The sequence below is a fragment of the Gopherus evgoodei genome, chromosome 17 (assembly GCF_007399415.2).
Source record: "Gopherus evgoodei ecotype Sinaloan lineage chromosome 17, rGopEvg1_v1.p, whole genome shotgun sequence".
NCBI lineage: Eukaryota > Metazoa > Chordata > Testudines > Testudinidae > Gopherus > Gopherus evgoodei.
In genome coordinates this window covers 21362056-21382476 of record NC_044338.1, presented here as the reverse complement: position 1 = coordinate 21382476, position 20421 = coordinate 21362056, and the positions used below count along the sequence as shown (strand labels likewise).

Here is a 20421-nt window from a genome sequence, read left to right as displayed (position 1 = left end):
AGGGGTGCAGGAGAGTTTTGGAGATGGAATGAAAGCAGGTTGTGAGCAAATATCAATGGAGGATGGGCTTTTCCTAGGCCTGTGGGAAGTTTAAAGGGGTCTGTCTGAGGTGATTGCCATTGGGGGAGGGGGCGCGGTAACTGCTCCTCAAGCCTCCGGCCTCCTACATGAGAAAACCAAAGGCTGTTTCAAAAGTTATGGACTCTTAGCCATAGATGGCAGGTCTAGTTCTTACTAGAGTCCACAGAAAGAGTCATCAGCCTCAATGGGAGGTGGACCAGGTGCTTAAACAGTAAGACCCCAGTAGCTGCAATCGCATTTGCAGTTTCTACCGTTACCCAAAATTCTAGACAGCCTCCCACCCCTCCATGTGTCTGTTACCGACAGTGTCTTGTTAGCCTGGGACAGGGACAACAAGATCCTTCAAAAACAGGGAAACCCAGGAGCTAGGCCGGAGAGCCCAGCAGCTTCACATTCATTAGATTCACAGCTTGGAGCGGGAGAGTGAAGAACAGGTGGATTCAGCGCAAACAGATCAAGCAGAGCTGGGGAGCGGCCCAGCTTCTTTTCTGAACCCCAGCGGGGATCTGGGCCTTGGTTATCAGAAGGGAAAGGTTAGTGCAGTGGGTCCCACCTTCTTCACACCGCAGCCCCTTCCCGTCTGCCAAGATCCTGCTCCCCACAGCAATACGGGGAGGGTAGGCTGGGGCAGTGCCCTGGCGTTTGTTCTGTTATGGTGGCCCCCAGGCTGAGAGCTTCAGGTTACTGCATTTAACCCCCTGGCATGCCTTATCTCCCAGGTACCATGGGAGGGGAGAGCAGGTAAATCAGTAAAGGAACCCCTGAGCTCGGACACCAGCCTGACTCTGGTCTCCGTCACTCTGGCACCCAGGGGAAGGGAGCTGCCCAGTGCCTGGTGAGAGCAAGAGCAGAGTCAGCCCTGTGGTCACTGCCATCCCACTGCTCGCACCAATGGGTTGCAGCCAGTCTGGCCATGGGACCAGGCACTCCAGCCCTGCCTGGGGAAAGCTCCCTCTGATTGGCTGCCTTTGCCACTGCCCTGCCTCCTGGGAAGAGCAGCCAATCAGGGCTGCTGCAGGAAGCAGCCAGAGCTCTGCCCTGCCCCCTTCGCCTCTCCAGAGCCTAAGGGGTTTTGGGGTGGGGTGGGGAGCGTCCTGTATCATTCGCACAGGTGAGGAGGGGGAAGGATGGAGCAGAACAAGCCCACAAGCTCAGAGTGGCCCTATTCCCTCTTCCCACGCCCCTCCTGTAAGCAAGGGTCAGTCCACTCCCTGATTCCCTCCTCCATTGCATCCTCACAGCATCCTTGGTTTTCCATAGTAACACCAGGTTCTCCTGCACTACCCTTGTGTTTCCATAGTGACACCACATTGCCCTGCACCATCCTTGGATCTCCATAGTGACACCAAGGCGACAAGGCCCATCCTTGTTCAGAAATGGGGGGACATTTCCTACTCACATCAGTGACAGCATTGGGACATGTTAGAAAACACTGGATTTTATTGTATTTGCAGAGAGTGACAGTGGCTTTGGCCAGCTGCCCCATTACATGTTCAGTGGGGCTGGGCGGGGGGAAGGACACAGAAGGGATGAAGGGAATGGACGGGGTTTTTTCATATAAAATTAACAGGACTAGAAAAAAATTAGCTAAACTGTACACTGGTACGTCAGTGCATGTAAATAATGTAGCGTGTGAAACTGAGATCATGTCCAGCTGCTGCTGTCTCAGACCCAGAGGCCAAGTTTCTTTAAGGAGTTTTTCTGGTTTTCTTTGTATGTCTTGAACCATTCCGCACTGGGATCGACACAGACTTCCTTCCCCCTCTGCAGCACCACGCTGTGAATAGAAGAGAAAGAGCCATGAGGGAGCTTTAGGCATGGGCCAGAGATGCACAGGGACTCTGATCACGGCTCACATAGCTATGGGGCCAGGGCAGTGACTGTGAGAGTGCTGGGAACGAAGGTGCTTGTCCCTGAAATGGTCTGGTTCTGCAGTGAAATCGGTTCTCTTGAATGCAGGAGGCTGACAGAGCTGCCGGGGCCCAGGTACGGTGCTGTGGGGCTGCTGGTGGGCACTTGCCTCCTCCAGTTTTGACAACACACCTCAATCCAGACCTGCAACATCTTGTCCTATTGCAATCTGTGGCCCCCTCTCCCTACCCCCACTCCGACTGGTCAATACACCATGATCTTGGCCTGCAGCACTCCCAGCTACTTCAGCACAGCCCCACCAACTTTGTCAACGCACTGCGGTCCTAGGCTGGGGTATCCCTTGCCAGTCCAATTCTGAGCTCGCGCATGACTCAGTGCACTCAAGTCCTAAGATCAGTGCTGCTGACCTCTCTGCCAAGACACTTTGATCCTGATCTGCAGGCGTCCAGAACTGGGGCAAACACAGAGCTCTTTGGGATCATCTCTCACTACGGCATCAGAACTGATCGAGCCAGGCAGAGACATTCATTGACAGTGACATCTATCCCTCCTCTCACTTTGCAATTAATCTATTGCTCCTTTCCGATGTCCTTTTCTAAAGGAATCTCATCAGTTCACATTCTGTGAGACCCTGCGGCAATCTGCTAATGTGCAACAACACTGGCAGTTCACACACACAATACAAATAGCAAGGGGAGCACATCCCATGGTGCACTGTGCTTCTTTATGGTTACATGTGTCATTCGGTTTTGATCTCCAATAACTCTTTGGGCAGTAACAGATGATTTACCCCAATGTATTTAGGGCTGGGCTACATAGAAAGTTGCAGCAATTGACCTGATTTAGGGAAACCAGTGCAAATACCTGTGGATGCTCTCATGAAAGTGTCGTGTGGCGGGTTGATTAGGAACAAGTTTTGATGGAAACTAGAATAAGCAAGGCCACTGGCATCTGTTTAACAGAACTGGTTTAAATCAGACCTTTCATGAAATGGGTGGAACTTTCCATGTAGACTAGCCTTAGTAATGAAATCCCAGCATAGAAACCATTATTAACCCCTTGCTGCAAAGGGGTATATTCGAGAGCTCGCTCTGCGTGTGAATCATCAGGTGGCGGATTAGGTACAACATGAGCAGCTCCCGGAAAGGACTTTTCTGTGGTGTTTACTGGATCAGATGGAGTTACAGACTCAAGAGAAAAGAAAAGCATCAAGCCTGTGCGTCTGCCACCCTGTGAAACTTACATCACGGCCTGGCGGGAGCATCTCTGATCTGTGGGTCTGTCACTCCGGATCAGTTGGGGAGATCGGTTTTCTGACAAAATTGCTTGCATAACAGCATGTGCTGCGTTTCCTATCAACTGGAAAGAAGAAAGGAAGCTGCGTGAGTTCTCATAGGCTGGATAATAACAAAGAACTGGGGAGACAGGATTAATCATGTGTAATAGTGACTTCAATAGTGCTGGGGAGCAGCCAAACCTGTCTCTGGGGGTCAGGAGGGAATTATCTGATGCTCCCATTGATATCCCCGAGATTGGGTTCATTGATGTTTTGCACTGGAGGGTTTCTGCCTGTCACTGCCACTGAAATATTGCAATTATAATATTCCCAGCTTTGCCACTGAGTCACTGTTGATCTCATTGTTTAGCTGTTTGCCTTCTGTGTCTCACTTTCCCCACTGGTAGCAGGGGGACAAGGGTGTTAATACCCCTGCCGGGGGTAGGGGCGGTGGTTTGCAGGGGTTAATTAATTTATGTTGATTGTAGCAACCTGCATGGAACTTGGAGGGAGGAGTACAGTTTGCAGGAGGCTGCAGGAAGCCAGTTTGTGTGCACATGACTTGAATGCTCCTTGCAGTTAAAGATCTCGGTGATAGAGATCTCTTAATAGAGAACCAGCTTAGTTTCAGAAACAGGGAGTCTTCTCGTGTTACCCGGCACTCAGGACATGAAACATCAGCACAGCCTTTCAGGCCCTCTGATGAAATGTGATTGATTTCTCAGCACTGGTGTTTGGGTTAGTTTGGATCCCAAAGCATGGGTGTAGCGGGGTGGTCACCCCGCTCAGGTCCAGAGGGGTTAAAAATAGCCCTGAGAGGGGGTTGTGGCTGGAGAAAGCAGCTTTTAGGCTGGGCTGATTGTGAGAAGTGGCTGCAGCTGGGGCCATGCCCCAATCAGGCTCAGCTGGTCCCTATAAGAGGCAGTGAGCCAGGAGCCCAGTCAGGCCTGGTCCACACTACAGCGTTAAATCGATTTAAACAGCGTTAAATCGATTTAACGCTGTACCCGTCCACACTACAAGGCACTTAAAATCGATTTTAAGGGGTCTTAAAATCGATTTCTGTACTCCTGCTCAACGAGAGGAGTACCCCTAAAATCGATATTAGTATATCGATTTAGGGTTAGTGTGGACGGAAATCGAAGTTATTGGTCCCATTCTTTTACTGAGCTACCCAGAGTGCACCGCTCCAGAAATCGATGGTAGCCTGGGACCATGGACGCACACCACTGAAGTAATGTGCCCTAGTGTGGACATGTAAAATCGATTTTATAAAATCTGTTTTATAAAATCGATTTTATTAATTTCGATTTTACTCTGTAGTGTGGACGTGGCCCTAGTCTTCCTCTGGCTGTAGAGGGAGAAGGGCCTGGCTGCAGAGAGCTAGAGACAGGGTACTGGAGTGGAGCAGGGCTGGGGAAAGGCAGAGGAGCTGGGGAGCTCCAGCCTGGAAAGCCCCAGGCTGTGGCCTAGCATTGGGCTAACAGGTATTGGGGGTTGCAGAGGGCAGCCCAGGGGTAGGCAAAGGCAGCAGGTCCAAACCCAAATTGCCAGTGCTGAGTAGGCTGATACTGCAGTCTGCCCCAGGGCGCGGGGCTAGACGATGACTGGCAGTAGCCATATACTGAGGCAAGGTGGGGATAGTGGGTGGGCGTTCCCCAGGGAGAGGAAACCCTAATACTGAGGAGTTACTGCCAGAAGGCAGTGCCCCAGATAATGGGCATTGGGTCTGGGAGGGATGCGGGGGCCAAGCGGTAGAGGAACAGCCTGCAGAGGGCACTCTGGAGGCTGAAGAGCTAATTCCCAGAAGAAACCAGCAGGAGGCGCCGCAGGGGTGAGTCTGCACATCTACAGTGAGACACCTGGACTGGGAGCTCCCCACGCTGTGCTGTGCCTGAGCTCATGACCATTCCCCGGACAGGCACTACAGCAGGGCCAGGAAGCCTTGAGCAACCAGGGTGTGTGGGGAAAGAAGCAGACGAGTGGAACTGAACTATGGGCAGGCTGGGAAATCTCTGCTCTCCCTGACTGTACAGTGTCCCACAGAACCAATGGGCCAAAGGACTCTGCAGCCCCTTGTGGTTCCAGTCTTGTGCCTAGAATGGGTCAGGAAATGATCTATTTTTCTAGGGTGACCAGGTGTCCGGTTTTCTGCTGGAACACCCGTTGAAAAGGGATCCTGGTGGCACGGTCAGCACTGCTGACTGGGCCATTGACTGTCTGGTTGGCAACACCTGGAGCACCCTCCCACACCTCAAACCCCTCATCTCCAGCCTCACCCCAGAGCCCACCCCCATAGCCACCCCCCCAGCACCCCTACTCCCAGCCTGCTGAAAGTGAGTGAGGATGGGGAAGAGTAAGCAAAGGAGGGGGGATGGAGTGAGCAGTGGGTGGGGCCTTGGAGAAGGGGCGGGGCATGGACAGGGCCTCAGGAAAGGGTGGGGCGGGGTGTTCTGTTTGGTGCTATTAGAAAGTTGGCAACCCTAATTTTTTTCCCAGGGAAAAAATTAAGCAAAAACAACCCCTCAAATTGTTTTTGTTTAAAAAAAAAATCAAGACATTTGGATCTTCTTTGAAAAATCCCAAAATGAAAATGTTCCCTTTTCTGTTTTGTTTTTTAACGAAAACCGGAAAAATGTTGATGAGAACAGAATTTGTTCTGTGAAAAAATCCATTGTGAGGAAAACCATTTGCCAGCCAGTGGTTTTGATGGGCAATTCTCTGCCAGCTCCATGCATGGCAAGGCCCTTCTGAAAGTAACCGCCCAGGAACTGGCTCTGCTGCCAGCCCCAGGGCTGAGCACCACACCCCAGGTAGCACAAAGCCCGAATCTCCTGTCCATAGATATGTACTGCAGTTGTAGAGAGGCCAGGGGCATAACCGGAAGGAACTAATGTAACGATTTGACACAATGGCGCCGCATTCAACAGGATTTGGCCATCAAAAATCTACAACCTGCAGAGCAATCTCCAAACCATCCACTGAGATGTTATTTCCCTGAACAGCCTGATGTGAAAGCTGAAAATCCATCAGAAGGGGCAGACAGGCCTCTAAATGCCTTGAAAGCAAATGCCTCAGGAAAACACTACACATTAAATGGCATGAATTTACCCCAAAGTTGAAAGTGTGATGATTTTCCTCAGAGAATTTGACACCTCTTTAAGCTCCAAACTTCTCCAGAAAAGAAGATGGTAATATCTGGAGTGTGGGTGACAAATGAACCACAGAGGGCCTCACTGAAAGAGTCCATCCATCAGACACAGCTCAGTGAAGAAAACGTATGGGCCTTAACATAGAGGATATGCACAGAGCAGGCTGGGTTAGGCAGGGATCCTGGAGCCTTGTTCTTGCCCTAAGCTGTGTCTGGTGAGGCAGGAAGGATTCAGATTCAGTTGTGCCTAAAGGCTCCGAAAGAGATGGGTGGGGGCCCACTGTGCTGGGTGCTGCACAGAGCCATGGGCTCCACGCTCATGATCTAAACAGACAAGACAAAAGGAGAATTGTGAGCTCCATTTCCCAGATGGGGAACGGAGCCACGGCGAGACGAAGTCTGAGGCTTTCACAACTGCCCTGGGGATGTCAGTGCCTATTTTCCACCCTTTAATGGGAATGCCTAAGATATCCCAGCCCCAGTGACTCAGCCATGGTGCACAGAGTCCGTGGCAGAGGTGGGACCGGACCCAGATCTCCCAGCGCCCAGCCCACTCTCTCATCTCTAAGAGGACCCTTCCTCTGCACTGTGGGTAGCTTTCCTTCCAGATCGCCTTGTCTAAGCTGGGGTCTCGAGAGAAAGAAAGTGACCCTATACTTACAGCTGAACGAGTGGGCTTCCATCCAGAGAGCCGCAAGGAGCAGTGTTACAAGGGCTAAGGAGGCGACCTTCATTTCCAGGCAGGCTGTCTCGGCTCTGGCACCAGCAGCAGGCAGATTCTGGCAGGTTGAGGTGGCCGAGAACGGTCTGGCTTCCCCTTCCCCGGCCATGGTATTTTATAGCCCTCAGCAGGGATTCCCATGATGGTGCTGGAATGTCCATGTTGGATGAATAGTTATTCCATTCGTTCATTATCATCTATTAATACCTATCTTCCCACACTCCTGTGGCCGGGGAGACAGAAGAGCAGTGTCACTGGAAAGTCTCTTGCTGATTTGCAGATAAGGAGCCAGCCCTGCACATGCTCACGGGGGAGGACAGAGAGGGGCAGGCAGAGGGTTTTAGGTTTAAATTTAGTCACTTGTGAACCACACAGGATGAGGCTCGATTCTCTGCCCGTGGTTTGCTGAAGGCCTGGGCAGGCCTATTTCAAACACAGCCAGTGACACCGGCCAGCGTGCCTTAGAAATGAGGCATAATCCAGCCCATTTTGTGTGCGAAGGTACATTGCAGGGGAGCTGTCTGCAGATGCACTCCCAGGGCCATAGAACCTGAGTGCCTCCCAGTCACGAACCAATTTCATCCTCAGCCCCCTGGGAGGCAGGGAAGTCTCAGCCCCATGGTACACCAAGGGCCAGGGATAGATTAAATGACTTGCCCAAGATTATATAGGGACTCTGTGGCAGAGCCTGAAACTGAGCCCAGTACAGTCCTAGGCCAGCACACCTGTTATAGCCCATCGAGAGAGGAGATTGAACCAGGGACCTCTTCCACTACACTCACAGGTCTCTATAACTCGCTCTCTGGGCCTGAAACCCTGCAGTGGTCGAAGTAGCAGCTTCATTTCCCTGTTATGCGCCAGGATGCAGGAGGAGGAGAAAGCCCCACCCCCTTGGGAGGGTGATACCCTCACAATATTTTTGGGGTGCAGGTTAAGCTGTTTAGATGTCCAGGAGCAAAATCCTGCTGTCATTTCATGGTGTAAATGCAGTGAAGTGCCATGGACTCCAATGGAGAGACTCCAGATTTACACCCATGTGTCAGCAAGCAGAATCCAGCCACTAAATACCTAGCTGCACACACAGATCCGGTAGGTAGGCATTGAAATGGCCTCCAATGAATGAGACTCTTGTGTACACCAGACAGATGCATGTGGCACATGTATTGTGAGGCAGTGGGCACCGCTTTAAAGCATTTGAAAACCAGACAGGCCGTTAACCGTTTTGGCTGAATTTTCCCCATGCTGGTTGTCTGCCCCAGGCTGAATTTGATTGGCAAGTCTCTGCAAAAACGGTTCCATCGTTTCCAGTAACAAGGTTGGAGCAAATGAGAGTGTTTTGCACAGCTGAAAATATTCTAACAACTGCCAGCGAGTTCTCAAGAGGATTGTAACTGAGCTAACCGAGGGCAAGTTTTCACAGAAGGCGCCTCTCTTTGTCCCCAGGGCACTCTCCCACCCCTGCTCTGAGCCCCGTTGCTCCATGGGACAGTGACCGCCATGGGACAGTGACTGACAGACGGTTGCGTTTTCCCAACCTCGTCGTCAGAACTGGCTGAAATTGTTTTCAATGAAACTCTCCAGAAAAAATCAGCCTGAGGCAGACACCTGGCCTGGGAAATGTATTCCCAAATGGCTAAAGTTTGGGGAAATGCTAAGCAAATGAAAACACGGTCTTTGAATAAAAAGTGTTGGGCAACTTAATAGGCGGCATTTCCAGCTCTGCCTGGATCAGACAGATCCATAGTTCTGGCCCAGCCTGTTCTAGGGGCCACCTTCCTGCAGCTGGGGCTGTTTGGCATGGGTCCCTCCCTAGCTGCAGGGACACCACGTGTTCGCCTTTCCGTGTGAGACAGGTCAATCCCTGTCAGGAAATCTGGCTCCCAGGGAAACGCTGTGGCAGGGTGATATTGGCGCGAAGTCCTGCCCGGTGTCTGGTGGAGATGCCAGAGGAATCGAGCGCTGTCCCGGGATAACAGGCTCCTGCTCAGAGAGAAAAGCTGGGCCCCTACCTCACCCCTCCCTAGCACTGTGCCCGGTGTGGCTGTCTCCCCGCTAGGCCCGCTGCTTTCCAGCACCCCAGCAGGGCTCGGCTCAGATCTCCTGGCACCATGGACAGGGGTTCTCAGTGCAGTGAGGCTGGGCTGGGAACTAGAGGGGGACGGGCTGCAGCCTCCTCCTCAGACACAATCCGCAGGCACCCACAGCAGGGAACCTGGCTAGCATCTGCCAGTGAGGATTGCCCTCTCCCAGGGCGTGCTGGCATCCACAGGCACATCCATCGAGCAGCAAGACCCACTGCTTTGAGGCTCAGAGCCCAGGTCAGCTGAGTCGGGCTCACGCTGCAGGGACGAACACAGCAGTATAGACAATGGACACAGGCTGGAGACCTAGCAAGGGGGGAGCAGGGTGTAGGGGTGTGTGTGTGTACAGCACAGTGGTGTGTTGTAGCTGTGTGTGTTCAGCAGTGTGTGTTTTTGTGAGTGTGGGTGTGTAAAGAACAGTGTGTCTGTTCATGGGTCTCTGTGCATGTGTACAGCACAGTGTGTGTGTTTGGGGGGTGTACAGCGCAGTGTGTGTTTGTGGCTGTGTGTGTACAGTGCAGTGTGTGTGTTTAGGGGTGTTTGTGGCTGTGTGTGTACAGCACAATATGTGTGTTTGTGGCTGTGTGTGTACAGCACAATGTATGTTTTTGAGGGTGGGTGGGGGTGTGTACAGCACAGTGTGTGTGTTGTGTGTACAGCACAGTGTGTGTGTTTGGGGGCAGATGGGAGTGTGTACAGCACAGTGTGTGGGTTTGGGGGGTGTATAGCACAGTGTGTGTGTTTGTGTGTTGTGTGTTTGTGTATAGCACAGTGTGTGGTTTGTGTGTGTGTGGTGTACAGCACAGTGTGTGTGTTTGTGTTTGTGTGTATGTGTGTGTACAGCACAGTGTGTGTGTTTGGGTGTGGGTGTATACAGCACAGTGTGTATGTTTGTGTGTGTGTTTGTGTTTGTACAGCACAGTGTGTGAGTTTGGGGAGGATAGGTGTGTACAGCACAGTGTGTGTGTTTGTGGTGTTTGTACAACAGTGTGCGAGTTTGGGGGGGTTAGATGTGTACAGCACAGTGTGTGTGTGTGTAGCATTTGTACAGCACAGTGTGTGAGTTTGGGGACGATGGGTGTGTACAGCACAGTGTGTGTGTTTGTGGTGTTTGTACAATAGTGTGCGAGTTTGGGGGGGTTAGATGTGTACAGCACAGTGTGTGTATTTGTAGCATTTGTACAGCACAGTGTGTGAGTTTGGGGGAGTGCATACCGCACCCGCACACAGGGCAGTACCTTACATAGTGAGCAGGCCCGTTTCCGCGGATATGCCTGGTGGAGGTTGGAAGATCCTGGGCCCTCAGAGTGAGACAAAGCCTGGGAGGAAGAGGCCAGTGGAGGGGAGCATTGGCGGTTAGGCTAATTTGTATCCCAGTGACACTAGAGACCCACCCGAGCAGAACCCCATTGCACTGAGTGCCTGGCTAGGTGTTTAGCTCTTGATTGCCCCAGCCCTGGTCAAGCGCCCTCTCCGGGGCACTCGCCAGGCTGCTGTGTTTGCGTCCCAACGCTGGACCCAGGTGCTTTGGACATGTTGAGTCTGAGCACAGGCCAGACACTGCTCTGGCTTTGGGTCTCGAAATACGTTCCAGGGTGCTGATCCTCCATCTAGCACCCTCTTCTGAGCCCTGAGACTCTTGCCAGCTCCCCCAGCAGCCTCCGCACACCCCTCCCAGAGCTCCATCCTGCAGGAAAACCGGCAAACAGTTAACCCCTGCATGGACACACCATGGTTGAAGCAGGCAGAGACCTTGCTTGCGGTTTCTAACACAATCACATTTCACTTTAGACAGCATAAGAGATGTGCAGATCCAAGCAAAATACGAAACACCAGTGCGTGGATCCCTGCCTCCCATTTCTCATCACTCAGAGCATTCTTCAGGATTTGAATCCGTGTCCTTTCGGGGTTCCTGCTCCATCCTGGGACTCCACGTCTCCAGGTCAGGCTTCTCTCCCGAACCTCACTGACCTCTCCAAGCAGCTTCCTCTTGCCTCCTCTTAAAGTCAAACAGTTCCCTCTCCCTCCAAGAGCCTGTCGCTTTGTTTCTCTCCTGGTCCCACAATGGGCTCCTCAAAGATTTTACATGCTAGTTCCCCTTCTGGGGACCTTTCGCCAACCTCCATCCCTGCAGACAAACTTGGGCCAGCTGGTTCCCCTGGCTAAATGGAGCTATCTGTGCTAATGACTGTCCATTGTTCCTGGTCTGGGAGGGAGGTGACAGATGGCTGGCTTCATAGCCACTGTTGCATTCAATGACACAGCGATTTTACAAACCCACCGGATTCATCAGATCCCCCAAACTGGCACAAACGCTTCATTGATTTCATGGTTTATATATTTGTATATTTTGCTACATAGACAAGGAAGCCAACAACAATATTGCGAGGCCTTTCCAGAATCAAATGCCCACGTATGCACCCATATGCTTACACGCAGGTACATATGAAGCTTGAAGCATTGTGTTTGACATTTCTTAACCCGGAACGATAATAAAAAGTCAGGGGGATGTGGGATCTGCTCAGGAAGCGTTGTTTAGCCAACAGTGTCTGGCTGGGTGTCTCCCTCACTGGCTTGGTGGGAAAGTGTTTCACTGAGTCTGCATAGCGTGAGGCAACTGTCTGCATCACTGCTCAGGGGTGTGTACTGGGCTGGGGCAGGGTTGCCTATGGGGCTTTGCAGACTAGGTGGGACATAGCTCTGGAGAAGACCCTCAAAGGGGGCAGCTCATCCCCAGTGGGGAAGGACAAGTGTGCCAGGACATGGCTCTGGCGGAGCTCAGGGGAGTTTGCCCCTTGTGCCAGCCTTGACAGACATATGTCTTTGGGCTCCTGAACTCCTGCCTGCATCCCTATGGGGACAGGCCCTTCCTATGCTGGTGGCTACCGAGAAGGCCGGGAGGTTGTCCCAGGTCCCTGGAAGGAACTCTCCTGCCGGGCCATGGGGAGGAGGACGGCCTGGTCTAACCAGGCTATAATCTGGGCCTGCAGGGTAGGGCTGGGAATTTTAAAACTGCTGAGGGATCTGGGCACCCTGTTTTCCATGAGAACAGAACATCTGCTCCCTTAGATGGTTTTGCAAAGCACCCCCAAGGAGGTGACCCCGCCATGTTACAGACACACACTCCATGGGGACCTTGTGGGAGGAGGTGCACTCGGGGGGCTGTTAAATCCAGCTGGAGATGCTGCATCCCAGCAGAACTGTCAGCAACATCAGGTGCCACTTTCTGTGTCCACAGCCCTCCCCTGAGACGGGCTGAGTCAAAGAGCCGGAAGCGACTCCCCTGGAGTTTCAGATCCTGCACCCGGGAAGGACAAAAGAAGCAGATTTCTGTTAAAGGCTTAAAAGTCAAGCTAGCAAGAGACATTTGCAGCTGTGTGTGTGGGCTACAGAGCTGGGGGCTGGTCTCCAGGATTCTCCCCTCACGGCTTGTCTAGCTGGGGACAGACAGGGAATTCGGCTGGAAGAACTCCTGGTATTTCTTCACCCACCGCTTGTCAGGGTTGGCACAGATCTCTTTGCCCATTCGAGTCTTGAATCTGCAGGAGGAGGAGGAGATGGGTTAGCGAGGGGCTGTGTTGAGACTGATCACTGTTAGAATGACAGTGGCACCAATTTTCAGAAGGGCTCCGCAGGTGAGATTTTCAAAGGTCCCCAAGTCAATGGGAGTTGGGGATCTGCACCATAGACTTTGAAACGCGCACCCAGCCCCCAAAGCTGGGGCCAGATTGGCCAAAGAGCTTGGAGCACCAAGCGCACATTGCCTGCTGAGCTCACCTAAAAACCTTTCCCCAGCTGTGCGCACCGAGGCCGAGCCATTGGTGACTTGGCCGCGGGTGGGTTTTACACCTGAGCCACTTCCCTGACTGCAATGGGGTGGCTCCTGATTTACACTGAGGGGGGGGGGGCGTGAGAGCAGAGTCAGGCCTGGCATAGCTGCAGGAATGTCTGGAGAGGGAACCCATCTCCCCATGGCTGATTGCAGCCGTCTCTGGGAGCAGAGTGCCTGCTGAAATGAGCCTTTAACTGCTCTAAGAGTCGCAGCCAAGCTACTCCAGTGTCCTTGTGAGCCACCTCACAGGAAAGCCAGGACCTGGATTCTAAGTACCCCAAATGTCTCACTCTGCCCCAGAAAAGGCAGCAGGGTTGGTGCTCGTTCAGGGGCTGAGAGCTGGCACTCCCATGGGGCAGGGCTAAATCCGAGTGCAGGGCAGAGGTGGCCTGGGCTGGGACGTCCCAGGAAGCAGCAGGAAAGGCTGAGGACGCTTGGCTACAGGGAGTCCCAGCATTTGCAAGAAGCCCTCGTCTGTGCAGCTGGGGCTAGCTCACGGCATCGATCTCTCCCCTGGTGCGCCCCACATTAATCCCCTTACCCCTCACTGTCACCCTCTCCTCCTTCTGGCCAACTGCGTTCCTCCCTCTCTCTGTCCCTCCCCTGCATCTCTCTCATCCCTCGGGGCCCTGTGTGGGGATACTCACACCACGGCTGGGTAGGAGCACTCGGGGTTGGTGAGGAACCAGCCAACGATGTTGCCTTTCTTGATCCTGCTTGTCTGGAACGTGAAGCAGCACTTGTACGGTGCGCCAGGGGCCTCTAATGGGGCAGAAAGCAGCTCGGATGAGGGTGAAGTTGCCTAGATGGGACCCCATATCCCCTGAATGGGCCCAGAGCATCTGCTTGAGCTGTTCCTGTCTGGCTGGCTAATTGTGGCCCTAGGTCGCAGTAGGTTGGGTCTGATTCTCCCCTCACTCAGCTCACCCCCAGATAACCCAGCTGGGTTAGCACATTCTCAGCAGGCATAAACCAGAGCCTGCCCTATTGACCCCAGCGACCAGAAGAAGTTTGTCCTAGTGAACACTGCGGAGCTAAGACACCTCTATGGCAGGGCTCTGGTCTGCCTCAGCCACATGCCTGCCAGCTCGGCTGTGCTGGCAGGATCCTTACTCCTGGGGAAACTGTCAGTGGCTCCTGGATTGGCAGAGTCTGCAGCTCAGAGCAGCTCCTCCCCATAACCTGAGTCTGTTTGAGCCAGAGTCCCCAAGAGGGACCCACCGCCCCATGGTGCCATTGTCACAGAGTCACTCTGCATGTGCAGTGTTCACAGAGTGGGACCATCTGGCGAGGGGCAGTCTGGGACCCCTGTGTCCTGCCCCCCATATCCCAGCCATGCCCTGACACCTCTCCCCATCTTGACCCTCCACTGAGATCTCATGGTGCTCCCTGACCCAGGTCCCGTCTCCCCATGGAGGCGGCGGCAGGGGGCACCTGTACTCACTCTGAGCCAGGCTCTGGCAGCAGAACGAAGCCAGCAGGAGAAGTGCACAGACAAGCCCAGTTGCCTTTGCCATGGTGAGATGGAGGAAGGTCCTGCTGGGGCCGGTGAGCAGGATTCAGCTGCAGAGGAGCCTTCTGGCTGGATCTGCCTAACCGGGATGCTTTTATTGGAGTGGTCTGCTGTGGGTGGATGGGAAGGGATCCGGCTTCAGCTGCATGCTTGGACGGGGAGGAACCAGCCAAGATCCATTTCTCAGTCCACAGAGAGATGGGGATTTTCTTTCTTTCCCAGATGATCCTGGAGAAGGAGTGATATGTCTTCTCTGCTTCTAGTGCTGGAGGCCCTCCAAACTGTCCCACAGCCAGGAGCTCGCCTTTTTATTGTCAGCTTAAAGTGTAAGCGCAAACATTATCTTCTGCCTGAGCTTTGCTGTTCCTAGGGTTTCTCCCTGCAGGCCCCCTTTGTCCATGCCCCTAGCCTCACGCACTTTTGTGCTCTGGTGTTTGAGCTAAGAGGATCCAACTGGTCTGATGGTTGGTGTGAGTCAGGAGAATGGCTCTGCATTTCTATGCAGCGTCCTTGTAGCTTAGGCCCTCTCCACCTCCCCTAGGTGGAAGAGACCTCACAGGATGTCTGCAAAAAGAAGGCACATAGCTTAGGGCAAGTGCCTGTGCTCCCAAACTCATTAACCCTTGAGTCACCACAGCAAAGCACACCCAGAGAACACAGGGCTACCAGTGATTGTTCCAACCTCTATAACTTCTGACCCCTTGCCATGTCTAGTTGTAAATGTCACAAACCCCCGAGCTGAGTGTGGAGAACCAGGGATCTGTCTGTGTAGCGGCGCTTGTTACCACGTGGATAGTTGTGACCTCGGTCCAGCAGGAGTGTGAGCAAGGGCTAGGCCTGGACGCAAGGATGGTCATGAGTGAGAAGAAGCCTCTACCCTGGCAGTAAAGAGTCTCAGGACCCCACACCGTTGTCCACTGATGCAGGGGGAGCTCTGTGGACTTGCACCAGCCGGGTTGGACCCTTGCTGTTCACCTGCGGTAACATCTCAGGTGAGGGCAGGTCAGCCTCAACCAGGCCAACTCTGGCCCATCTCACTCGCCTTGGGTGGCACCTGGAGGTTTCCAGTTACCTCTCAGCAACACTGGGCCGGGCCGCTCACGCCCTCTGAGCCTGCCATGCTGCGTCCTGGAGTCTGTTTCGGCCAGGCTTGAGTTAACCAGGCCACGATCAGTGCACTTGCACAGGGCCCTCATCTCGGGGGACCCCCAATCACTAGGAAAAAAGACAACTGCGCAGAAGTGCACCGCCTTTTGCTCCAGTTTGGCCCCCCACCCCCTTGGTCATGACAAGGGGCAGGTGAGGGGTGGCTGAGCAGCGTGGGGCTATGGGAGTGTACAGGCAGTGGAGCTGGGTGGCTGGGATCAGGAGGAGTCGCTTCAGCCCAGGATAGGGCCAAAGCAATGAGCCGGGTGGGTGGGGAAGGGCAGGAAGGTGATAGGCTCTGGAGTGAGTGGGGAGCAGGGGGGGACAGTGGGGTGAGGGGTTATGGCCAGTGGGGTTGAGGCATTGAGGGTTGCCTTGAGAGGGCTGTATGTCAGGGCAGCTGGGGTATGTGGGGGGGCAGTCAGGATAAGTGGGGCTAGTGGAGGGTTGGTGGGGTATATGCGGGGTGGGAGGGGCATTTGGGGGTTTGGGGTGAGGAGAAAGGGGCATTCTGGGGTCATGTGGGGAGGGGTATGTGTAACCTGGGAGGGGCATTCAGGGGACTGGGTGGGGTATATAGGGGTCAGGGGCGCTTTGCTGTTTAGTTTACAGATGGTGGGGGTGCCCCATTTCCACAGTGCAGAGGGCCCAACGGTTTTCAATCTAGGCCTGGTTTCTGCCTCACTTCAACAGAAGCCAGGATGGTCAGGAACGAGAGCGAACGAAATGGGAAGGACGTGCGCTGTGGGACAGGAGAAGATGGGACTGTGAAACTCACATTCCAGGAGTTGTTGGCTCAGCCGTAGGTCTGGTTCCCTTTTCTTGTTTGCCCAGCGTCAGGTTAAGGAAGGCACAGCGGTGATGGTGAATTCTGGTGCCTGGCCGTGGTGGCAGCAGATGATACTAATTGGCACTAGCTGACTCCCATAAAACACCTTCCTTGCTCCACCCAACGAGGGCCAGAGCCAGCTCTCCCTGCAGTCGGGGCAAGGTCTCCCATTGACACCTGGGAACAGGCCCCCTGGCTAATCCCCCTGCACAGCCCCAAGCTTGCGGGCTACACTGGTCTACAATTTTTGAGAAGTCGTCTGCTTCTGAGATAAAATGTGCTATTTATTATGTATTTTGATGTGCTGAATTCAAATATGACAATTAAAACAACGGATTGGCTACTGTTTCTAAGATATTTAAGTTTTTACATTTTATGTCTATGTATATTGTATAGATAGTAGAGTTTTAATCATGAATTGTAAACCTAGGTCTTTTCATGTGTTTATGGTTGCTTTACATGATAATATTTCACCTGTCCTGTTTATGTAACACTTTAAAAATCAGCAAAAGGGTTATAAATAACATGTATTAGGAAACAAAAGGCAAAAAACTATTATGTACATAGTTTAGTCCTATTCAGTGTCTACTCGGCACTTCTTGGCTTGTCTTGTATTCATTAAATGGAGCATCTCTTGTCACTGTCCAGCAATAGTCTGCAAGCATTGATGGGCTCCATTTGCCCTGATAGCCTGCCAGGAGATTCCACTGCTGTAGTCTGGAGCCCAACAGCTCTGCCTTACTCTTGGGTAGTTCCAAATCCCTGACAAGGTCATTCAGTTCACCTTGTGTTATGGGTGGTTCAGAGGAGGAGGAGGGGAGAAAATGTGGGTCCTGTGACATTGATGGTTCAGGACCAGAAGTTTCATCCTCTTCCTCTTCCTCGTTTGACTCAAGTGAGAATGATTCTGGTGCATCAGGAACCGGCAGTCCTTCTCCGTGGGGTACTGGGCTTATAGCTGATGGAATGTTTGGATAATGCACAGTCCACTTTTTCTTCTTTGACACACCTTTCCCAACTGGAGGCACCATGCAGAAATAACAATTGCTGATATGATCTGTTGGCTATCTCCAAATCATTGGCACTGCAAAAGGCATAGATTTCCTTTTCCTGTTCAACCACTGGCAAAGATTTGTTACACAAGTGTTGCATATGTGGGGCCCACCTCTTGTCCTGATCTCCAATTTTGCAGCCAAAATAAAGGTAATAGGCTTTCTTAACCATAGTGGTTATACTGCGCTTTTGTGATGCAAAAGTCACTTCACCACAAACATAGCAGAAGTTATCTGCACTCTTCACACAAGTACGAGGCATCTCTGCTCACTTTGGCTAAACAGAAATGTGTCCCTTTGCAAAATCAAACACTGACAAATAAGAGAGCACGACACTGTATGATTTCTAGAGCTGATAGGGCAATTTGTTCAGCAGAGTGATGTAAGCTTCCTTATGATTGCATCATCCATCACTTCTAGGAATAACATGATGCAATTCATATCATGTATGATGCAATACCAGCTTCAGATTGCATCATTCATTGTTTTGCCTGAAAAGCAAGTACTGTCCAAACCCAGTCATAGATTTATTCATAGATCCAGTCAAAGATGTATTTTAGTCATTTCTGGTTTAAATTGAGATCCCTTTCCTTTATAACTCACTTATCCTCCGCCATTCCCAAGTCAAGGGTCGTGTATACTGACCTAATAGCATATCTTGAAAACTAGAGCCAATCAATAATTTTAAGCATCATTTTCCTTCTCAGTGACCCAGAATTAGTAAAGTTGGACTACATTTATTTCAGAAGCATTTTGGCTGTAGAGCAGTGTTATCAGATGAAATGTTTCCGTTTCCAGTTGCCCAAGCCAGTGACCTTTTCAGAATTTGTCTTTTCAAAGAAAAACTGAAAAAGTTCTTTTTTCGGCGGTGGAAGGGGAAGCCTTCTGCAAACCCAGAAACGTTTCCATCTTCATGGGAAAATTTCATGGGAACGAACATGTCAAGGCTAAATCCCCACTCTGGCATGTCGAGTGCAGAAGGTGGGGGCCTGCAAGGATTCTAAAAATTAATAGTGGCTGCTCCAGGCTTGTATTAACCTTTTCTCTGTCCTTGGCTTGGTAAATGCTGCCATCACTCAAGTTGAAAAACTGCTTCTTGCAAATCCTGGAAACACTCATCTGGGAAGTTTTCCCTGAGGCCTCTCAGCTTTTCCACCCCTCCCTTGTGGAAGCCGAGAAAGAAAGCAAGCAAAAGGAAAATCCAGTTGTTGCTACCAGCTAACTGAAAAACATGCACAGATCTTTTAAGACACAAAACAATCAGGTTCTTCAAAAAGGCAAATTTTTATTAAAAAAAAAGAAGAACGGAAACACATCTGGAACACTAGACTTTGGCTAGATTTTATAGGGTTTAAACACCAGGAATGGCTCCCTGGGGTCCAGCTTAACGTTGCAAAAGAAAACAAAAATACTTGGGCTTAGCGCAGAGGAAATCCACAAGCCAAAATAAAATAAACCTGATCGCGTCTATCTCAACATTCCCTGTCCCGGTGAATCTTGCTAGGGATGGAAGATGATTTGTCATACCTGGTCCAAACTTTACATTGTATTCCTGCTGCCCCGTCTCTTCAGCCCAGAGAGAACAGCGGGAGACAAAGGGAAAGCTTCCCCCCCACATTTTAAAGAGCTCTAGCCTTCCCATTGGCTCTTTTGGTGAGGTGCCCACTCCCTTTCGTTTACCCAGGGGGCTTATTTTTAACCCTTTGCAGGTAAAGCAAACAGAGAACAAACACCACCAAGGACTTTATAGCTAACTGACTGGCTGGGTGCCTATAAAAGGGAGCTCCCCCCCTCCACACACACTTCATTTATCACAGAACAGAATTCCATTTCTTTACCAGCTGTAGTGACAACTTCATTCCGTTGGAATGAACCTGCTGGATCAAATCTGTGCCAAGTCCATTTATGGACACGTCCTTCCGTGAGAAAACCATTGGGATCTATTGTTAGTACATTTCTGTGACCTCTGCAAGACCCTTGAAAATCCCTGGTCAGCTCTTTCAATATGAACATGGTGAATTGCATAATTCTTTGTGCAGGGGGAAGGGGCTTGCTAATGATTTTGCAGTTCGTGCTTGTGGGGTCTGGATGGGGTGGGGTATCTACGGGGCAGGGTGAGAGGGGTCTGTATGTAGGAGAGGGAGGGACCCACTTTGGTTCCATAGTCAACCCAGTGAGGCCCAATCTCACATGGTGTGCCAAATTAGCAAAACTGCAAGAACCAAGCTCTCATTCAAGGCTTAATGCAAGGGACATGCAAAGCTCCTGCCTAGCTAAGGGCATATTCTGGGCACAAGCCTAGCACTCGGGCATCCCCCATGAGTCCTGTTGTGATAACTGGGCCTAGAAATTTACCCTAATTGTGAGCTCAAGTGAAAGAAGGGAGTAAAAGTTCAGAAAGTGGCACAATAACCTATAACAACAATCACTGATGGGAAAAGGTAGACAAGGGGGAGGGATAGCTCAGTGGTTTGAGCACTAGCCTGCTAAACCCAGCATTGTGAGCTCAGTCCTTGAGGGGGCTGTTTAGGGAACAGGGGTAAAAAAACAAACAAAAAACCAAAAAACTGGGGATTTGTCCTGCTTTGAGCAGCAAGTTGGGCTAGATGATCTCCTGAGGTCCCTTCCAACCCTGATATTCTATGAAGAGAGACAGACTGATTGAATTAGTCCTGATGTAACTCAAAGACTGTGTTAAGATCATGCCTGATAAACAAAAGAAGTATGGGAATACGTCAGACATTAGGCTTAACTGGGGAACAAAATAACAAGGGACTGGGCTATTCTACCCATCACTTGCTTTTGGGGTCCTTACTAACAGAGACTTAAGGAGGAAAATTAGCTAAGGGGTGTTGACTAATGTATTC

The 20421-nt window shown here is 51.6% G+C and overlaps 1 protein-coding gene and 1 pseudogene across 1 annotated transcript; both read right to left on the bottom strand.

Annotated features, from left to right (window-relative positions):
• Window positions 1-1631: 1631 nt before the first annotated feature.
• LOC115636386 lies at window positions 1632-7714 on the bottom strand (annotated as a pseudogene).
• A 3864-nt stretch (window positions 7715-11578) lies between these two features.
• LOC115636387 (C-C motif chemokine 3-like) lies at window positions 11579-14732 on the bottom strand. The gene is made up of 3 exons (XM_030536401.1): window positions 14459-14732; window positions 13662-13776; window positions 11579-12721 (listed from the first exon to the last, which is right to left on the bottom strand). The coding sequence occupies exons 1-3, from the start codon at window positions 14529-14531 to the stop codon at window positions 12616-12618; spliced, it is 294 nt and encodes a 97-aa protein (XP_030392261.1). The 5' UTR covers window positions 14532-14732; the 3' UTR covers window positions 11579-12615.
• Between the last annotated feature and the right edge of the window lie 5689 nt (window positions 14733-20421).